General features: G+C 40.6%; 1 protein-coding gene across 1 annotated transcript; it reads left to right on the top strand.

Moving 5' to 3' along the window:
- The first annotated feature begins 2,682 nt into the window (after positions 1 to 2,682).
- Positions 2,683 to 4,529, top strand: LOC4340530 (FCS-Like Zinc finger 6). The gene is made up of 2 exons (XM_015785940.3): positions 2,683 to 3,085; positions 4,065 to 4,529. The coding sequence occupies exons 1-2, from the start codon at positions 2,799 to 2,801 to the stop codon at positions 4,204 to 4,206; spliced, it is 429 nt and encodes a 142-aa protein (XP_015641426.1). The 5' UTR covers positions 2,683 to 2,798; the 3' UTR covers positions 4,207 to 4,529.
- The last annotated feature ends 16,200 nt before the right edge of the window (positions 4,530 to 20,729 follow it).

Here is a 20,729-nt window from a genome sequence, read left to right as displayed (position 1 = left end):
GCTTCAAAATAATATCTGGTCCTATTTTGATACAAACCAAATTTTCTCTGTCTAGTCGACAACGTAGTGACTACTCTGCTTAGTACCATGCATGACTTCTGAACACACCATGGCCAACCATATGTTTTTAGGCTTTAGCAGGGGAGAGGATCTTTTTCTCTGCATTGAGCCGTCACGGAATCAAATAATTGAACGATTAATTATGCAGACTTTCAGAGCAAGAGAGCGAGAGCGAAAAAAAAGAAACGTCAGCTTCAATTCGTCTCGCCGACGACAGGTGACGGCTTGGCGTGTTCCGGGGCATCTCGATCTATCGTACGTCGTCATGGCCACCTGGAAGGCCGAGAGCTCGCGCGCCGTACCGCGTGACACCGCCGTCGAGTCGTTTGCCTGGCTGTGCGTGCCTACGGATGAAATGGCGTACTGATCGACGACATCTCGGCTTAGCTGAGATCGATCGCGGCCCGGCCTGTGCATGCATGCGATGGATATTGAGATGTCTCCCTCCGGCGCCTTTCGCCGACCGCCGCACAGCTGTGCCGGCCGGCCAAGCGCAGCACGCACGCCGGACACGAACATGGCGCCGGGATGCGTCGTGGCATTATTGGCTACTCTAAAGGTCGCTGGATGGCTATGTGCTTCTTATATATTACTCCATCCGTTCCATTTTTAAATGTAATTGTATGTTTAATGTATAACGTTTGACCGTTCATCTTATTTAAAAAATTTATGAAAAAAAATTTAAAAAATAAGTTATACATAAAGTATTATTTATGTTTTATCATCTAATGACAATAAAAATATTAATCATAAAATTTTTTAAATAAAACAAATGGTCAAACGTTGAACACAAGAATTAACGGCTGCACTTGAAATGGAAGGGATGGAATATCTTGGTTATATTCGAGGAGCTTCTGATAACTGAAACAACTAATTTTTCATCCTCTTGAATTATTCAGACTTACCCAATGTTTGTGTTTGAAAAATTCAAAAGATAAATTTGAAGTCAGAAACTAGAAAACCTATCTCGCTTTTTTTAAGAAAAAATCATCAGTTGTATCTTAGAATCTTGAGTTGAGCCACTGTAGGATGTGATGCATATGTATTACATATGTGCTTTCAAGGTTTGTTTAGATTTGACACATGAGAAAAAAGTTGAACTTTGGTACGTGTGTGTATGTGATGTGTTAAAAGAAAGGTGAAGTGGAGGAAAGGTTGCAAAGCTGAACTTGTGTTTGTCATGTGCAGAGAATTAGTTGATACGTCAGCGATATATATAGCGATGGATCTTATGTACTAACTATGTGATCGAAGGCAGTAATTACATTGAACTATATGATATATGATTATAACTAGAGGGAGTATATTGCTGACCAATACTCTCTATTAGGGTTGTACATTTTGATATTCTTTTAACAAACTATTCAAATAAACCATTGTTTTTCCGCCTTTGCACAACTAGGACGATCTCTAAGTACACATACTCTCATTTCTGGTTTCAATGGTTTGCTAAAAAGTCAGAATGTACAGCATTTTCTATTGGTTTTCGTAATGTATGTTTTGATTTACGGAATTCCTAGCACTACCATTCTTGTTGATTAATCGTGAGTGTTGAATAAAAAAAACTCTTACTCCAAGATGACAGTATATGAACAAATATCCCATGAGTGTTGAAATGCCTATTATCAAAAGTATTCAAAATTATTATAAAACTATAATTCATAAACATTTAACTCAATTGGCTATGGTTCTTGTGATGAAACCAACTCTTCCGAGTTCAAGACATAGACTTGACATGAATGCTCGTATTTACGGCTAATTATTCTTTTAGTGGTAAGACGTTCGTGATGATTTCGTCAATATCAAGATATACCGATCTATTCTTTCGGAAATGCTCATAGGATAGGGTGTGTGTGTTTTGTATTCTCAATCTCAAGATATAACGTCCGTGATGACTTCGTCAATATCAAGATATACCGATCTATTCTTTCGGAGATGCTCATAGGGTAGAGTGTGGGTGTTTCGCATTCGTCAATCTCAAGATATACTTGCATATTCTTCTGGAGATGTTCATAGTGTAGGGTGTTTGTGTTTTGCATTCGTCAATCTTAGGATATATCGGTTTATTCTTCTAGAGCTGCTCATAGAGTTAGGGTGTGTGTTTTGTATTTCCGAAGATGCTCCTATGGATAGGATGTGTATGTTTTGTATTCATAGGAGTGCGTACGCATATCTTACGAGGGCTTGTACTATGTTTTAGAAAACAAAATTCATAAAAAAGAAATCGAAGCCATAGACCATACCAACACAAAACCCTTCCTAGAGTAAGGCTCTGTTCGTTCCAGGGTGATAGGGGAGATTAAGTCTCGTTTTCCGCGCGCACGCTTTTCAAACTACTAAACGATGTGTTTTTTTGCAAAAAATTTCTATAGAAAAGTTGCTTTAAAAAATCATATTAATCTATTTTTGAAATTTAAAATAGTTAATACTTAATTAATCATGAGCTAATGGCTCACCTCGTTTTGCGTATCTTCTCAATCTCATCAATCCCGTTCTACTCAAACACACCCTAAGAGTTGCATCAGTCTGGAGAAGGGAAAGTATCCCCCTAGATTCCAATGGACGGCCCAGATCACCCAGATTCCCTCCCCTACCCTCCCTCCTATTTTAACAACCAACCCCTCTCTCCCTCTTCTTCCTCCCCCACTCTCTCTCTCTCTCGAGCTCGAGCTCGAACACTTCCACCCCAAGAAGAGGAGAGGAGGGGAGGAGGAGAAGAAAAATCCTTGGAAAGAAGCATGACGACGCTGGGGAAGAGGCACAGGAACAACAGCTCGATGCGGCGGACGACGAGCATGTCGGGGTTCGCGGTGGCGGAGGAGGAGGAGCAGCAGGGGAGGCAGCCGCCGGCGCGGGCGGCGAGGGGCGGCGGAGGTGGTGGCTCGGCGGCGCCCTCGCCCGGGTGGGGCGCCATGCAGAGGAGGCACTCCGGCGACTTCGCCGTGGCGGAGACGGCGGCGTTCCTCAAGGCGTGCGGCATCTGCAACCGCCGCCTCGGCCCCGGCCGCGACACCTTCATTTACATGTAAGCAAGCAAGCAAGCTGCTCTGTTTTTTTTCCCTTTATTGCCTCTTATTTTGGTCAAATCTTGCATGCTTTCCTCGAGATTGATATTTTTTCAAACAAAAGATTTGCGGTTATTTTGATCAGTTTTGGTTTGTTTGAGCTAGTTCTTGCTGATCTTGAGATTAAGGGATTGACTGGTTTATGCCGGTCTTCCTTAATTATTTTGTTCTTGGATATGTACTAGTAGTAGTTTTGGATGATCTGATATTATGTTGAGGAAAAAAAACATATTTCGATCTGTGCCTTTTCCTAAGTTGAAATGAGTTCTTGTTTGATCAGATTCTTCCTGTTTTGGTAGAATATTCCGTCTGTTCATTGCGTTTGATTCTCCCTATAGGGTGTATTTAGATCCAAACTTTGGATCTTGCAAAATTCCATCATATCAACCTGTCATACACACACAACTTTTCAGTCACATCATCTCCAATTTCAACCAAAATTCAAACTTTGGATTTAACTAAACGCAGCCTGTCTTTATAATCGTTCTCTTTTTTTTTTGCGATTAATAAATACTGTGTTGTATGTATGCATGAATGTGACACTTGTGCGGTGCCGCTCCGTTTGCAAGAATCAAGTACAAATAGGATGTAAAAAAAGGAATCAGTTGCTCCGTTTGGTTTGCATGATTGGATATACAGTCATGGGCATGGCTAATCATCAAAATACCTTTTGTGTCACTCACTCTTTTGCATCGGTCGGATGAACAAAGAACGCATTTTCCCCCCTTTTCTTCTGAAGGAAAAAGAATCAAAATTTCCCCTTTCTTGGTGTGCATGCAAGTGGCAGTTTTTTTGAAAAGAGAAAAAGGCTATCACAGTAGCTGATCTGCCCTTCTTTAACTAACAAGAAGATAGTTCATTAATTAATCAAACTACCCATATTACTTTTTTTTTTGGTAAATGAATCATAATTGAGTTTTTGTTCTTGAATTCATTCAGGGGTGAAGTGGCCTTCTGCAGCCATGAGTGCAGGCAACAGCAGATGAACCTGGATGAGCTCAACGAGAAGAAATGCTTCCAGCGGGAAGGCGGCGGCGGCTCTGACAAGTCCGGCAACAGCGGCGCCGTAGCCGCCGCCTAGCATCGCCGGAGTAGGGAAAAAATTATGAAAAAAAAATGGAGAAATTTTGGCATCCTTACAGGAAACCAAATATATCTATATATGTGGTGTAACTGTGTATATTGGTGGCTCAGGATAATTATGAGCCAAAGGGGGAGGGAATTATGTAGAGATTGGAATTGGGCTAGCTAAAAGTTTTCGGATTGCAATGCATCTGGAGCAAGATTAGGCCGTGGGATTTGGAGCTGTTTTGAGAACTTTATGAAGGATGAACTTAAGTTCTCCAGATTGTTGGAAAATGTGCACCACCCTTCTTGAATTTTTGAATTACTTCTTGCAGTTAATATTTTGTAGAATCTTGAGATAGATGATCGTTGGTATGTTCGGGGAGTTTCTAGCCGCTACAACTACACCTATTAACCCAACAGTTTAAATTCGACTTAGTAGCTACAAAATTCAGAAATAAATAATTTACTTTATCTAGACTAACCAATTGCTTCTCAGAGTATCCAGCTCTCAAATAGAGCCTTAGCCTACTTGAAGAATTTAACATTTACCAATCCAATGCTTGTGCATTGCTATAGATAAAAGACCATATTACTATCACTAATCATATATAGGGCTAAATAGGTCATTTCCATTTTGATGACGTGGTATGTTGTGCTGACGTTAGCAAGCAGGTCACGTCATGTTACCCAATGTTCTGGCGCTTCATATCAAGATCTGCCCATCTGAACGTGCATGAGGCAACAAATTAGAAAGAACTCCACAGCTTTGGTTGATCTTACATGAAAATCTTCAGGTTTGCTGCAGGAACAAGTGAGCAATGGCTTACTAAATCTGGTTGTAGCTGGCAAGAGCTCTGTTTCTGAAGATGGAATCTTGGGCTGTGTTTGGTTGATTCTGACAGGCAGGTTGATTTAATTTATCACTTGGAGACAGAGTTATTGTCAATGGTGTGCATAATTTTAAGATCTGATTCCTGTGACAGCGAGGAGATCTCATCGGGATCTAGTAATATCAGAACCTATCCCTTCAGGGTTGCGTTTTCAAAAGAGAGAAGACAAGCGGAGGTACAATACAACGTAATTAGATCTTGTCCATTAGTTTTTAACATGCGCAAATCCTTGCATCGAAGGGGAAAATCTGAAGGTGTATGTAAAATTCAAATCTTGGTGCCTTCACGCATCCATATTTGACTTCATAACTCATGAGCAACAAGCAGGTCCGTAAAATCTGCTTACGTGCTATAAAGTCGAGGTTTAAAATTTCGGTGCCCATAGTTACATATACGCACACGTTTTATCTATGTATCTATGTATCTATCTATTATCTATTATATTATTAAAGAATAGAAAAATGAGCCCCAACATTCGTTCTCATGACCTAGAAATTCTCACATTAATCGGAGAAAAAGAAAAAACAGAGTCTATATAGAAATACAATTTAGAAATAGCTGAAATTCGGAATTAAAAAATAAGAAATATTAGAAGAGGAGACTAGAGTCCATATAGAAATACAATTTAGAAATAGTTAAAATTCGGAATTAAAAAATAAGGAATATTAGAAGAGGAGACTAGAGTCCATATAGAAATACAATTAGGAAATAACTGAAATTCGGAATTAAAAATAAGGAATATTAGAAGTAGAGTATAGAGTCCATATAGAAATACAAATAATTGAAATTCGGAATTAAAAATAAGGAATATTAGAAGTAGAGTATAGAGTCCATATAGAAATACAAATAATTGAAATTCGGAATTAAAAATAAGGAATATTAGAAGTAGAGTATAGAGTCCATATAGAAATATAATTAGGAAATAATAGAAATTTGGAATTAAAAATAAGGAATATTAGAAGTAGAGTATAGATTCCATATAGAAATACAATTAAGAAAAAAAGAAATTCGGAATTAAAAAATAAGGAATATTAGAAGTAGAGTATAGAGTCCATATAGGAATTTAAAACTAACTAAAATTTGGAATAAATATAATAAAATTAAAAGTAGAGTTTAGAGTCTATATAAAGATACAATTTACAAGTAACTAAAATTCGAAATTAAGAAAAACATAGGAATAAGAGTTTAAAGTCAATATAGGAATACAATTTAGAAGCTATTGAAATTCGAACGGAGAATAGCTAATATGGTCCCTAAAGTTTCGCTCCTGGGTCATTTTAGTCCTTAATCTTTCATATTGTCCAAACAATTCCTTTAATTTTGTCATGTGGATTGATATAGTCCTTGGTCCCACTAAAATCGCCACATGGACATGCCATGTCACATTCCTATGCAAAATCTATATGATTTGTCCAATTTACCCTTACATATATCATAGGAAAATAAAAAATAAAAGGTAAAATGTAAGAGCAAAAATATACCTCAAAAGGGTGAAAAAAAAGGATAAGTATTTTTTCCTATGGTTATGTCTAATTCATCCTTATATTTATTTTTGTATGATATACGTAAAGGTAAATTGGACAATTCTTCATAGATTTTGCATGAATGATGACATGGCATATCCATATAATGATTTTGGTGGACCCAAGGACTATTCTAGACCTTATGACAAAGTTTAAGGATTTCTTTGGACCATTTAAAAGGTTAGGGACTAAACTGATCCTACAGAGAAACTTTAGGGACTAAAGTAGCTATTCTCCCAAATTCAAAAATAAAAATTAAAGAATATTGAAAGATGAGTTCAGAGTCCACATGGAAATACAATTAGAGATAATAAAAATTAAGAAATAAAAATAAATAATATTAGAAAAAGAGCATAGAGTCTATATAGAAATACAATTTATAGAAAATTCGGAATTAAAGAAAAGAAATATTAAAAGACGAGTCTAGAGTCCATATAGGAATATATATAATTTACAAATAACTAAAATTTGATATTAAAAATAATTAATAACTAACACGTATATAAAATACAATATGAATATTAGTAGTTTTGTAAAGTTATTGCAAAATTTAAAATTATGCTATCATTTTAATATATTTGAATAATATAATGAGAAAAGATATATACTATTATATGAGAGAAAATATAATGATGCTAGCCGCGCAATCTGCACGGGCCACCATGCTAGTTATATTATTAAAAAAGCTTTGAAAGGAGGCACCACGTTTGCTGTGGGGGTTAGAAATTAACACATTAATAGGAGGAAAAGAAAAGAAGAGTCCAAGTAGAAATACAATTCAAAATAGCTGAAATTTGGAATTAAAAATAAACAATATTGAAAGAATAGTCCATATAAGAACCCAATACGAGATTAATTAAAATTAGAAATAAAAATAAAAAAATTAGAAAATAGAAAATAAATAGAGAGTCTAAATAAGAATACAATTTAAAAATAACTTAAATTTGGAATTAAAAATAAGGAATATTAAGAGAAGAATACATATAAGAAACCCAATATGAGATTAGTTAATATTCGAAACAAAAATAAAAATAAAATATGAAATTAGCAAAAATAAAAGAGAGATTAGTTAATATTCGTAATAAAAATAAAATAAAAATCCAAAATTAGCAAAAAGAAAAGAAGAGTTCAAGTAGGAATACAATTTAAAATTAACTAAAATTCGGAATTAAAAATAAGCAATATTCAAAGAAGAATCCATATAAGAATCCGATACGAGATTAATTAAAATTCAGAACAAAAAATAAAATAATATCCAAAAATAGAAAAAAATAAAAGAGAGTTAAGTAGGAATACAATTTTGAAACAACTAAAATTTAAAAAAATAAATAAAAGAACACTATACGGTATTAATTAAAATTTGAAACAAAAAATAAATAAATTCTGAAATTAGAAAAAGAAAAAAGATTTCAATTAGGAATACAATTTATAAATAACAAAAATTGGTATAAAAAATAATGAATATTAGAAGAAAACACCATCTAAAACACACGACGAGATAAATTAAGTAACAGGCCTATAAAGTAGTAGAGTGGTGGTGGTTGATACGATTAATAAAAACTATCAATAAAAAACCAAATAGAATTCTAATGATGATTAAAAGGAGGGACGACAGGTAGGACGTGAAGCAAATGGGCAAGATGGTTGCTGGGACATCTATAAAGTAAAAAAATAAACCTCATTAATAATCATATTCGATTTTTAAAATCTCAATGACAATAAAAAGGAGAAGCAGCGGGCATGATGTATAGGAGTATAGTTGCAGAGCCGCCGACGGTTGGCGGGACTTCTAGAAAATAAAAAATAAATTCCAACGATAGTTATATTCGATTTTTAGAATTTCAATGATAATAAAGAGTAGGCGGCGAACGGGTCGTATAGAAGTATAGTGGCATCGTTTGACAAGACTTTTAAAAATTATAAAAAGTGAAACTAAACTAGACAATAAAGTCTAAAAACTATAAAGTCCAATTTTTAAAGGTTCGGAACTTTTAAAAGGTAGAAAAAAACAATGATAATCATGTTCGATTTTGAAATCTCAATGACAATAAAATGACAATAAAGAAGGGAGGCAGTGGGCGAGCCATAGAGGAGTACAATGGCAAAACCGCTTACGGTTTGGCGGGACTTCTAGAAAGTAGAAAATGGAACCCGAACGATAATTATGTTCGATTTTTAAAATCCTAATGACAATAAAGATATAACACAATGAACGAGCCGTAGATGAGTATAATGAAACTATAAAAAGAAACACAAGAAGACAGTAAACTCGAAAAACTATAAGATCCAATTTTTAAAGGTTACAAGTATAATGAATAGTAATAGCGGTAGATCAAGCAAGCAAACAAATAAGGAGATGACAAAAGTAAGGGATAGCAGCTGGTGTGACTTTTAAAAACTATATAATTAGAAACACGGGGATGATAAGATTTTTCAAAGTCTTAAGACAACGAGATAGCTATTTAATAAATTTTAAGTAAAAACATACTTAAAAAATATATGATTTTGTTTGGGTGCTAGCCGCGCAATTGCGCAGGCCACCCAGCTAGTTTTATTAAAAATTGGCAAGATTCACATACATATTCGTCGTGTGCTAAAAAGACTCGTATTCATAGGCATGTAAATGTGTTGTAGGTACGTAGTCATATGCATCCGTGCACATGTAGACAAACAAAAAAGAAAAAGCAAATATAGGGGTTAAAAGAAAACAAAACCCAAGATGCATCAGCATCAGCATCAGCTGTGCAAAGCAAACAACCGTCCAAGATCTCGACACCTAGCAGAGGAGTACCCGCCGAAGGCTTCTTCTAAATTATTCGAATCACTCACACAAAGTCACAATGGAACCCAACAAACAGGTGAAAGAATATAGTATTAATTTATTCTGGGGCCTCGAAGAATCCCCGCTTGGCCGGCTGCCCGGCTCCATATGCTCCTCTCCCCCCACACAACACAACACAACCGCGAGGGAGAGAGAACAACAACATAAAAAAACAACCAATCATCAAACGCCGCACGCCCAACCGCCCAGCCGCCCCGCGACCTGCGCGCGGCTCAAAACAGGTATCGACCCAACCCGACGACGACGACGACGCCGTCGACCACGACTGCTTGGCGCGTACGTGCAGTGCAACGACGCAGCAGATCGACGCGCGCGCGCGCGGGGGAAAGCCCCCGTATTCCCGTCGAATCCGGTGCCCCCTCCCACGACGTACGCGAGGCGTGGCTATCGATCGATCGATCGCTAGCTGCCGCGCGCGCCGGCTCACTTGTGTAGCGCGCGCGCGCGTGCCCCACGCGGGGTGTCTCACTTGCGTAGCGGCGCGTGCACGGGCGGCCGGGCGGGCGGGTCATTTTGTGTGCGTAGCGCGCGCGCGCGTGCACGTACGCCCGCAGCAACAGTGGGATCACATGGTTGTCGCCTTGTCCTATACGCGACATATGTCGTCGTCCATGTGTGATCGATCATCTGTTGTATTGAGTACTGACTTGTAGTAGTGGTGGACTGACTGACATCCTAGGCTGATCAGGTGAGATCCCCTCGTAAAGAAACAATGGCCGAACGGTTATATGTATGCAATTAGTGTCAATATTATGATAAGGCATACCTAATATTTTTGTGTTAAGTGTGGTGGAACCCATCATAAACCAAGTATTATACAGAATCAAGCCTTATATATGGAAGCTATTCTGAATAAAGAAAGAGAAATAAAGTCCTACTCGGACACTACAAAGACTACTTGGATCATATCCAAACTTGTCTTTCTAGATCTATATGGATAATGGGAGACTCGAGGGTATAAATATAAGACCCCCTAGCTAAGAGGAGAGAGGACATGTCTAGACAGATTTAGACAGACGAACACGGAAGACAAGCCAATACAAATCTAGACAAACCCTATGTAGGAGCCACAAAGGTCGACATGAGGGATATTTAGAGATTTCTCCAATCTCGCCGAATTCATATTTGGCGAAGCTGACTACGCTAGCCATTGACCACATGTGAGAGCTCAATGCCGTTGGGCCGACATGGACTATATTAGGTCATCCCAAATATTATACTCATAAAATATTGATATATAAAGGAAACATCAGCTTCAACCAACAGGAGTAGAACTATTGTCTATCAGATAAGGGGTCCGAACCTATATAAAAAATCTCTGTCTCCCATCTCTTTTATCTCAATCTCGCATATACATGGATACCAACGATCCCCAAACTCTACAAATACCGTAGGCTGGTACAACTCGTTGACAACTAGAACTATGGTGTGTTCACCACTCTCTTTTCTCAACTTTTACTCTCCTATTGTCCAAAATCACATTTCCCGAACTGCTAAATGATGTGTTTTTTTAAAAGAAATCTATACGAAAGTTGCTTTAAAAACCATATTAATTCATTTTTGGATTTTTTAGCCAATACTTAATTAATCATGTGCTAATGAGTCGCTCCATTTATGTGTGCAGGGCCTGGTTGCTAACCCTTCGTACCAAACACAACCCTAGTTAATTTGTCTCTTAGCTAATTCAACATGACATGGAACTCAAAAGATATGTTGATAGTAATGATGGTTTACATGATTCAGTTTTTTAAGATAATGGAAATGCATTATATCTCCAGTTTCTGTCATGAAGCACACAACCAATTAATTCTTATTGAAATAAATAAAAAGAGTACTAGGATAAATCCCCAGCTACTCTTAAAAAATAAAAACAGTTGACATACTAAAAGAACCACAAATTCTAATAGTTAAGTCGATATATGTTAAGCCACCAATAATGAAATAAAATGTGTTCTTGATAACTTATTTCAAGAGGGTAGTATGAATGCGTATAACACCATGCTCCTTTATGGTAACATCATAGGTTAGTATTGAACCATATGAATTACGGAAAACAACGTCGAGTTTACGAAAACATACCACGGAGGAGAAGAAAATATTTGATGTTATAGCCAAAGTGATTAAGCTCTGACTAAAGAAAAGAATTGCTCACTTTAACAAGTAACAACCAATAATTCAAGTTGCTAGACTGCTTAATGAGAGCTGGTACGCACCAGACCAAATGTCCTTTCACATCGATCCTTTCCTTTGCAATCTCTCTTGCAAGAAGCCGGTGAACCATTATTTTCAGTGGGCATAAAACCGTTGGTCCTCCTAGCTAGTAATGCCATATATTGTCACCTTAAATACAAAAAGAAGACCCCTTTAAAGCGTCCACATTAGATTTGTGGATCTTACATGACATATCTTTTCATCTGTTCACGATCGATAATTCCACCTTTTGAGCCAGTTAATCGGGTTTTAATTACTCCATTCTTATGAAGCTGATTCGGCCAAGTTGGTGTGATTCCGGGAAACATTAGTAGCATGATGATGGAGTTAAGGGTGTACGACCTTACCAATCAGAGTATAAAATTGGATGTCCACGAATATTACGCATACATATATCAGTTTTTGAGATGCACTTGATAGTGCAGTGGCAAGGGATGTGTGTTTCAAGTCCGAGGTCCTATATTGAATGCCTAACCTCACACTTTATTCTTAAAAAATATTTGGTGGGACGTCTCTCCCTTCAAATATCTTTTTTCTCATATGTCGATTTTCAATAAAAAAATGGAAAAAGTACGTTTTACCCCCCCCCCCAAACTATTGTGACAGTACGAATTAGCCCCCGAACCACAAAACCGGATATATTACACCTCAAACTATTGATACCGGTTGAATTATCCCCCGACTCAATACTGAGCGGTTTTGCTCCTACGTGGCATACACGTGGCATCGACGTGGAAATCCAATCAGCAAAAAAAAAACACAAGGGCCCACCTGTCATTACCTCTCTTCAGTCTTCCCCCTCCCCCTTCTCTCTCTCATGTGTGCGTCAACGGGCAGTGCGCGACGGCAGCGGCACGCGGACGGGCGGTGAGCGCGGCGACGGGCGCAGCAGGGAGTGGTGGGGCGGGGGCAGGCGGCGGGCGCGGCGGGGGCGCGGCGGACGTGGTGGAGAGGCGGCCGGTGGCCAGCGGGCGTGACGGCGCCCGTGCCCTCCTGTCGCGGTGGTAGCGGCGTGCGGATGGGCGGCAAGCACGGCCGCGGGCGGCGGGGAGTGGTGGGGTCGGAGCAGGCGGCGGGCGTGGTGGAGAGGCAGCCGGTGGCCGGTGGGCGTGACGGCGCCTGTGCCCCCCTGGCACGGCGGCAGCGGCGCACGGACGGGCGGCGAGCGTGGCGGGGGCGCGGCGGGCGCGGCGGGGAGTGGTGGGGCCAGGGCAGGCGGCGGGCGTGACGGCGCCTGTGCCCCCCTGTCGCAGCGGAGGGCGGCGAAGTAGCGAGGGCGACGAAGTGCCCTCCTCTCATCCCTCTCTCGGGCCGTCGGGAGGTCGGTGCGCACGCCCGAGCTTGCCGTCGTCATCTTCAATGTCCTCGGGACCTCGGCACCCGCGCCCGTCTCGCCCTCCCCACCGCGCTTGCCGGAGCTTGAGGCGGCGGGAGGAGGGGACAGCGGAAGGGAGGCTGGGCTCATCGTACTCCGGAGGGAGCGGCTCGAACAACGACAGCGGCGGCTGGGGTATGACTACGACGACTCTTCTGCCTCCTCGCTCCCTCGACGGTCTCCTCCCTCCTCAGCCCGCTCCCTGGCCTCCTCACCTCCTTCCTCTCTGCCCGCCCCGCTATTGTCGGCATGCTTCGGCCGCCGCCGCTCCGCCTGCTCTGCCACCACTTCTTCGCCCCGCCGCTCTGCCGCCAGTGCGCGAGCCGCAGCCGCTGGCATCTAACGGGAGAGAGAGAGGGTGAGAGGGAAAGAGAGAGAGAATATTATGTCATGACAGGTGGGCCATATCCTTTATTTAATAAAAAACTTGCTGACTGTACTGCCACGTAGACCAAAACCACTTACAAAACTGCTCGGGGGGGGGGGGTTTCATCCGGTATCGATAGTTGAGGGTGAAAAATAACTGGTTTTCAGGTTTTAGGGGGTAATTCATACTCACTCAATACTTCAGGAGGGTAATTCGTACTTTTTCCTAGAAAAAATAGTGAGGTTAAGATTTACCGTTGGTTTTCATCTCTCTAAAATAAGTGAGGTAAACGAGCGTGTATTATGGGATGTATTTGTTGGTGTTTAAATGCAGTGTTGGTTGTGTTGCGTGTGTAGCATTATGTGTGCGTATATATCTGTGTTGTAATAAAAAAAATGGGTGTGATTCAGCCTCTTTACCCGAATATATTCCATCTCACAGCATGGCTACCTGCTTACCTGGCTTAAGCCCGGCAAATCAGGGCTCGAAACGTGCCCTGCATTTGCTTAAACCGGCCTCCTGATTACACCACAGACCAGAGGGCACCATCGCATCTTACTCTGTCTCCTCTTCCAACTGTAGCCTCGTGCATGAACAGCTCGAGCTAGCCACCACTAGATCTCACGACTCGTCAGCTCTATAGCTAATTATGCTAGCTCAGATTACAAGTTAGTAATTAGCAGCAGTGCAACTGTGACAAGTGCTGATGGTACAAACTGTTGGATTAAATTAACTTAATCACCATCAGCTTTAGTCTGCATATAGCTCGTAGAGTGTTTGGTGCTCCATGGCTTTCGAGCCTCCAGAGGAGCCTGTCCCCTTGGTGGCCGGGTAGATCGATCCCGCTGTGGCCGGGCCCCTTGCCGTGGTTGGGGGAGGCCGCCGCCGTCCCATCCTTTTTCACCCGTCTACTTGTGTCTTCTTTTATTAAAAAAAAATCAATCTTGGATTTGGAGATTGGATTCTTTTTTGGACTGAGAGATTACATGTCATTATACGAGTTCTGATGTAATAGGCAACCTGACGAATAGAATCTCAACACGTGCCAAAGGATCACATGTATGCTCACTACTTCCTCCGTTTCACAATGTAAGTCATTCTACCATTTTCCATATTCGTATGGATGTTAATGAATCTAGATGAATATGTATATCCAGATTCATTAACATTAATATAAATGTGGGAAATGATAGAATAAATTACATTGTGAAATGGAGGGAGTACATAGGCAGAAGAAGACAAATGAGAGTGTGTGGGTACTGGGTAGATGGAGATGACTCGTAGGTTACGATTGGTTAGAGTCGGGTTTGCAGTGGTTGGTGGGTGGGGAACAGGCAAGCTCCTTCCGTATCGCGTGCTTGTAGCAGTGCAAATTAACAATTACAAATACGATTATTTAAAGTTAAGTTGCTTCTAGTTTACATATCCATATTTTTTAATATGTGACATCACTTAGAAGGAGGCCCAACATATGGCAATAAGAAATGGAGGGTTGATGGGGAAAGATCGATGCTGGTGAATAGACACAGTTTCAGATTCCGAGTTATAGTTGTTGCCTGCTCGAGGTTCCATTCTAGCACTTGAAATCCCTTCAAGTGGCTGCATATCAGTATTGCATAGTGTCATTGCAACTTGCGGGAAAAAAAAAAGAATGTACCTGTGCCTTTTGGTGATGCCACAAATGATGTGAAGCACTTATATGGGTATTCCTTCACAAGTGTACCCAATTTTTAATTGATGTGATACACTTCTATGTGAGGACCTGATCGACCATGGGTCTGTTTGGTTCTAGAGTGTGTTGGCGCGCACGCGTGTGTTTACATGTGTTGTGGTGTGTGTTCTTGTGCATTCTGAGTTGTATCCTCTAAAAAAAGTTTTTGGTTATATGTCACAACTTGCCACGTCTAAAATTAGCGGCGCTATAGTTTTTTAGTTACTTATTTGATTGATGACGCAATTGTGACTAGCCACACCTCTTCTCTGTATGGTCTCACATATCATAGACATATATTTTTGTCTAACTTTGGCTAGTTAGCATTTTGCTAGCCACACATTTTGTAGCAACCACACCTTGCCGAATTTTTTATTATTTGAACCATTTTATTTTAATATTTTAAAAATAGGCCCTCTCAAACTTTATTTTTAATTCCGAACCTTTTGGCACAAGTGTTGCAAGACACTATTACTACAAAATCAAGTATGGTTTTGATACATCTGTGATGAAAAATTGGTTAGTGTGTCTGTTTCAATTCTGTGATACATTTGTTTCAGACGCCCCCTATATTTGAGCCAAGCAGCGATCTTCTGGTTTTTTAAAGTACGATTTGGTATGTAACCACCGATCCATCTCCTTGCAAATTTGATTGTTTTTTCTCTAAAAAAATTTGATTGTTTTTTCTTTTCTAAAATATTCTAAGAATGGTAAAATCTACTAGCAATTTGTTTTCTAAATGATCTTTTCGCTGCACCAATACATACGGCTAGTAAAGCAAAAGTGCAAAATAACCCTAGCTAAAGGCAGGCACCAAGGCCATGTCATACCATGCAAGAGCGAGATGTGTTTCTCAAACATGCCATGCTCATTGCAAAATTTTTGCCAATGTATTTTTTGAGAAAAATCCCATGGTTGCAGACTTGGATGGTTACTTCCTTTGATTCATTAAAGAGTAAGATCATTTGCCACCTAACTGTTCAAGTCTTCAAGAGGTACAGTATCTGGAGACTGGAGTAGTGTGGTATGCCGTTCATCAAGGCATGCAGTCCTAATGGAAGACCCTACTTGTGGTGTGGTATCTATAATCCTAATGGAAGACTCTACTTGTAGCTATTTTGGGAGTAGCTATATTTATAGCACCATATTCTTTTAAAAAAGAATAGTCAGATTATTTTTTACAATATTGTAAAATATGTATACTTTACATTGTAATTACACTATAAATTTTAAAACTTACACTATATTGTTATTTTTCTAATACATGATGTTTAAGAGAATTATGATTAACCGTAATTTATTATATACTTAACACTGAGATAGAAGAGATAAAAAAAACACACTTACATATATAGGAGAGAGAGAGAGAGCAATTACATAAGGAAAAAATTGATTGAAATTAAGAAAAAAAATGTGACGTCATAATTATAGCAACTCCGTTTTTTCCTTAAACATTGGAGAGAAGGTATTTGGTATAGCCGGTTAAATTGTGATGTTTGGATGTGGTGTTTTCCATTGATGGGGTTTAATTATATTGTTGTGCTTCTATTATATTGTGATATCACAACCAACTGACATTGATACGTGTGTACTACCAATAACATTTGGTTTGAGGGCCATTTTCATAATTCAATAGATTGTCACGATTCCGTGATTGTTTCATGATTTTCACAATTAATCTTGATGTGACAAAAGATGCTGTTAATCATTGGGTAATCATTGTAGTCTTCTTTAACAACAACTAATACTAGTATATATGAAACGGTACTGCAATTCCTTTTTTAGGTAGGAGGGCCTGAAAGCTTTTTTTTTTCTTTTTTTGGGAGGGGGGATTGTAATCAGGTTAGAATGATTCTACGATTTTTTAGGAAATATATACCAATAAGTATCGGTAAAACTTTAGTGGTAATTCACGATACTTCGTGGTATCTCATTAATTAGAAGTGATGTACAAAGAGATGTCAGATAAAAAAAATTTTCGTACGGCCAAACAGGTTGCTTGGCGTTTTATTAATAGAAGGATATTAAGTACACAGCAAAAACTGAAGGGAAATGAAAAACTGTATATTCCTGACTGCAAACATGCTTGCACGTCAGTCCACCTTGGACCTTATGGCATCAATCTCGCAACGTGATTTGCGCCGCCCAAGCTCAAACAACCCAACTCGTCCTGAATTTGATTGATTATTTAATGGGTTGTCGCCTCTTTTCCTCTGAAGATTCTCACATTTCTCTCTCTCCAGATTTCCCAAGCAATTGGTAAGAAGACTGATTTGAGCTCTTTGTATTTTGTTGCTTCTGGATCGCTTGTTCCTTGTGTCCACCAATCCAGCACATCCATGCTGGTGCTCCACCTCGGGATGATGTGCCCTTCTCGTAGCTAATGGAGCACGCCAAACCAGATTTGCTTCGAGACTGGGCATTCAAATAGCAGGTGGTTGATATTTTCAAGGTTCCGAAAGCATAACTAGTAGAAATAGTTGTTTGGACACCCCCTGATTTGCAACCTATATGTTGTCTACACCCGATTTTGAATCGCAAGCCAACTGAAGATCTTGCATTTCGCCGGGGCCCATGCCTCCCAAGACAGCGTTGCCAACGACGAGGTTGTTATTCCCTCAAATTGGAAAAGATAGACATATTTTACGTTGTATTCCTCATTTGCTGTTTACCTCCAAGTGATCGAATCCTCCACTCCTTCTGTCAGTTGTGGGCATTCAAGTGCTAAGACCTCCCAGATCTTTATGGACTTTGAAATAAGAGTGATAGTGAGGTTGTGACGGATGTCATTTATCCACCTTCCATGTTGCAGAGCGTCCTGCACTATACGGTTTGTCCTTTTGGAGTGTCTATAGAGATTCGGCGCTAGACTTTTGAGGATCAAATTCATACTTCATATGCCCTAAAATATGGCACGTGTATTAAGAGAAGGATAAAAAACGTTCTTAAGGTGGGTTTGTGTGGGTCCGAGCCTAATTAGGATGGTAATGAAGACAAGGGTAGTATGGATAATTTATGAGTAAATGACATCCTCTTTGTAAGTACTATGTTGTTATATTTAAAACAAAATTTAAACTTTAAAATTACTGTATTTTGATATATAGAAAGAGTAATTCTCAATACCTCCATAAGAACCGTTATTTTTTTTCTCAACCATACAATGATACAAGTCCAGATCCCTAGCTCCCACTGGTGGAGAAACCATCTTTGGTCGGTCGCCCGAAATCCACAATAGTCTCGGTTCCACTAAAAACCGGGACTAAAGATGATCTTTAGTCCCGATTGGTGGCTACAGCGGGCATATTTGATCTTTAGTCTCGGTTGGTGTTACCAACCGGGACTAAAAATGATCTTTAGTCCCGGTTCTAAATCTGTCAGGCCTTGTCAGGCCCCCCGATATCTTTAGTCCCGGTTGATAACACCAACCGGGACTAAAGATAGGATCTTTAGTCCCGGTTGATATTATCAACCGGGAGTAAAGATCCCTGGGATCTTTAGTCCCAGTTGGTAACACCAACCGGGAGTACAGATGTCCCGGTTGGTGTTACCAGTCGGGACTAAAGATCCAGGGATCTTTAGTCCCGGTTGGTAACACCAACCAGGACTAAAGATGATCTTTACTCCCGGTTGATAATATCAACCGGGAATAAAGCGTACGCACCAGCCCACGCACAAGCGCATGCATAGCCCATCCTTATCTCTTTTTCTTCTCCTTCCTTATCTTCATCCTCTCCCCTTCCTCTTCTCTCACCCCCTCTCCTCCTCCCCTCCCCCTCTTCCTCTTGCAGAGGCAGCCGACGGCGGCGGGATGGGGGATGGGCGCGGGCTGGCAGCGGCCGGCCGGCGGTGGCGGGATGGAGGCGGCCGGGCGCGGGCTGGCGGCAGCCAGGTGCGGGCTGGGGCTGGCGGCGGCCGGCTGGCGGCGGCGGGATTGCGGCCGGGCGCGGGCCAGCGGGATGGAGGACGGGCGGCGGCGGCCCGGCGTGGGCCGGCGGGATGGAGGCCGGTCGCCGGCAGCCTCGCCCTCCCCTCCTCCAGATCCGGCCAGAGGGGAAGCGGCGGGATGGAGGACGGCCGGCGGCGGCCCGGCGCGGGCCGGCGGGATGGAGGCCGGTCGCCGGCGGCCTCGCCCTCCCCTCCCCCAGATCCGGCCGGAGGGGAAGCGGCGAGATGGGTGGCCGGCCGACGGCGGGATGGGAGGCCGGCCAGTGAGTCGATTTTTTTTTTTGATTTTTTTTAATTTGTGGTTTGGATGTTTTGATCTGTGAATGAATCTATGAATCGATATTGTGAATGAATCTGTGATGTTGTGAATGAGTATGTGACTCGATGTTGTCAATGAACCTTTGAATCAATATTGTGAATATATTTGTGATGTTGTGAATGAATATGTGAATGGATATTGTGAATGAATTTGTGGTGAATCTGTGAATCGTGCTGTGGAGTTGTGATGTGGATTTGGGGTTTGATTTGATGATATGCATACCACTCGATTCGGGAGAAAATAAAAAAGAAAAAAGGACTAGCTGATGGACTGCCGCTACCCTCTCTTTAGTCCCGGTTGATGACACCAACCGGGACTAAATCTTTAGTCCCGGTTGGTGTCATCAACCGGGACTAAAGATCGATCTTTAGTCCCGGTTTTTTCACCCGGGACTAAAGATAGCGATCTTTAGTCCCGGATTGGTAGTCCCGGTTTGAAAACCGGGACTATAGGGGGGTTACGAACCGGGACTAAAAAGCACTTCTCCACCAGTGTCCTCGATCCTGACAACCTCATCAACAAGATTATACCCAAAATTTGTAGCGTTTTCAAGATCCGAGATGGCACGAGGGGGCCAGCTTTGCAAATGCACATCTCGAAGAGGAAGAGGGGAAAAAGTCCTTTCATGTACTTGTGCATCGATATGCCTACTACAGCTGGTAATTATATTTGTTTATGGTGGCTGGTCAAAATTTAGCTACTGATGAAGTAAACAAATTACGCCAACTTGGAGAATATTTGGCGAGCGTGAAATGGACTATGAATTTGTTAACCCAGCCTGTTGATGTTATCATACGATATCCTGTGATCAGTTTGCAACAATTTGCCTCTGGCTTGGGTTAGTTGATGAGAACAAAATACAATAAGCAACATGCCAGTTTGGTCAACTTGTTTGCGTAGTTATATGTGTCTCATGGGAGGAAACCAAAAGTACGTGCGTGCATGTGCGTGGTGGCAGCAGTCTACTACTCCCTCCGTCCCACAATATAAGAGATTTTAGGTTTTTACTCGTAACGTTTGACCACTTGTCTTATTTAAATTTTTTTTGCAAATATAAAAAACGAAAAGTTGTGCTTAAGATACTGTAGATAATAAAGTAAGTCACAAATAAAATAAATAATAATTTTAAAATTTTTTAAATAAGACGAGTGGTCAAACGATACAAGTAAAAACTCAAAATCCCTTATATCATGGGACGGAGGGAGTACTAGCTAGTAGCAGTGTAATTTTGAAGCTTCGGTTTTCTAAATAACAGAGATAAAGATAAAGAGTTGACTTATTAGCTCTGCAAGATTGATTGCGTTGAAGTAGTACTCCCTTAGTCCCATGATATATAAGATTTTGACTTTTTGA

Source organism: Oryza sativa, chromosome 6, assembly GCF_034140825.1.
Source record: "Oryza sativa Japonica Group chromosome 6, ASM3414082v1".
NCBI lineage: Eukaryota > Viridiplantae > Streptophyta > Magnoliopsida > Poales > Poaceae > Oryza > Oryza sativa.
This window is presented reverse-complemented; position numbering and strand designations above follow the sequence as displayed.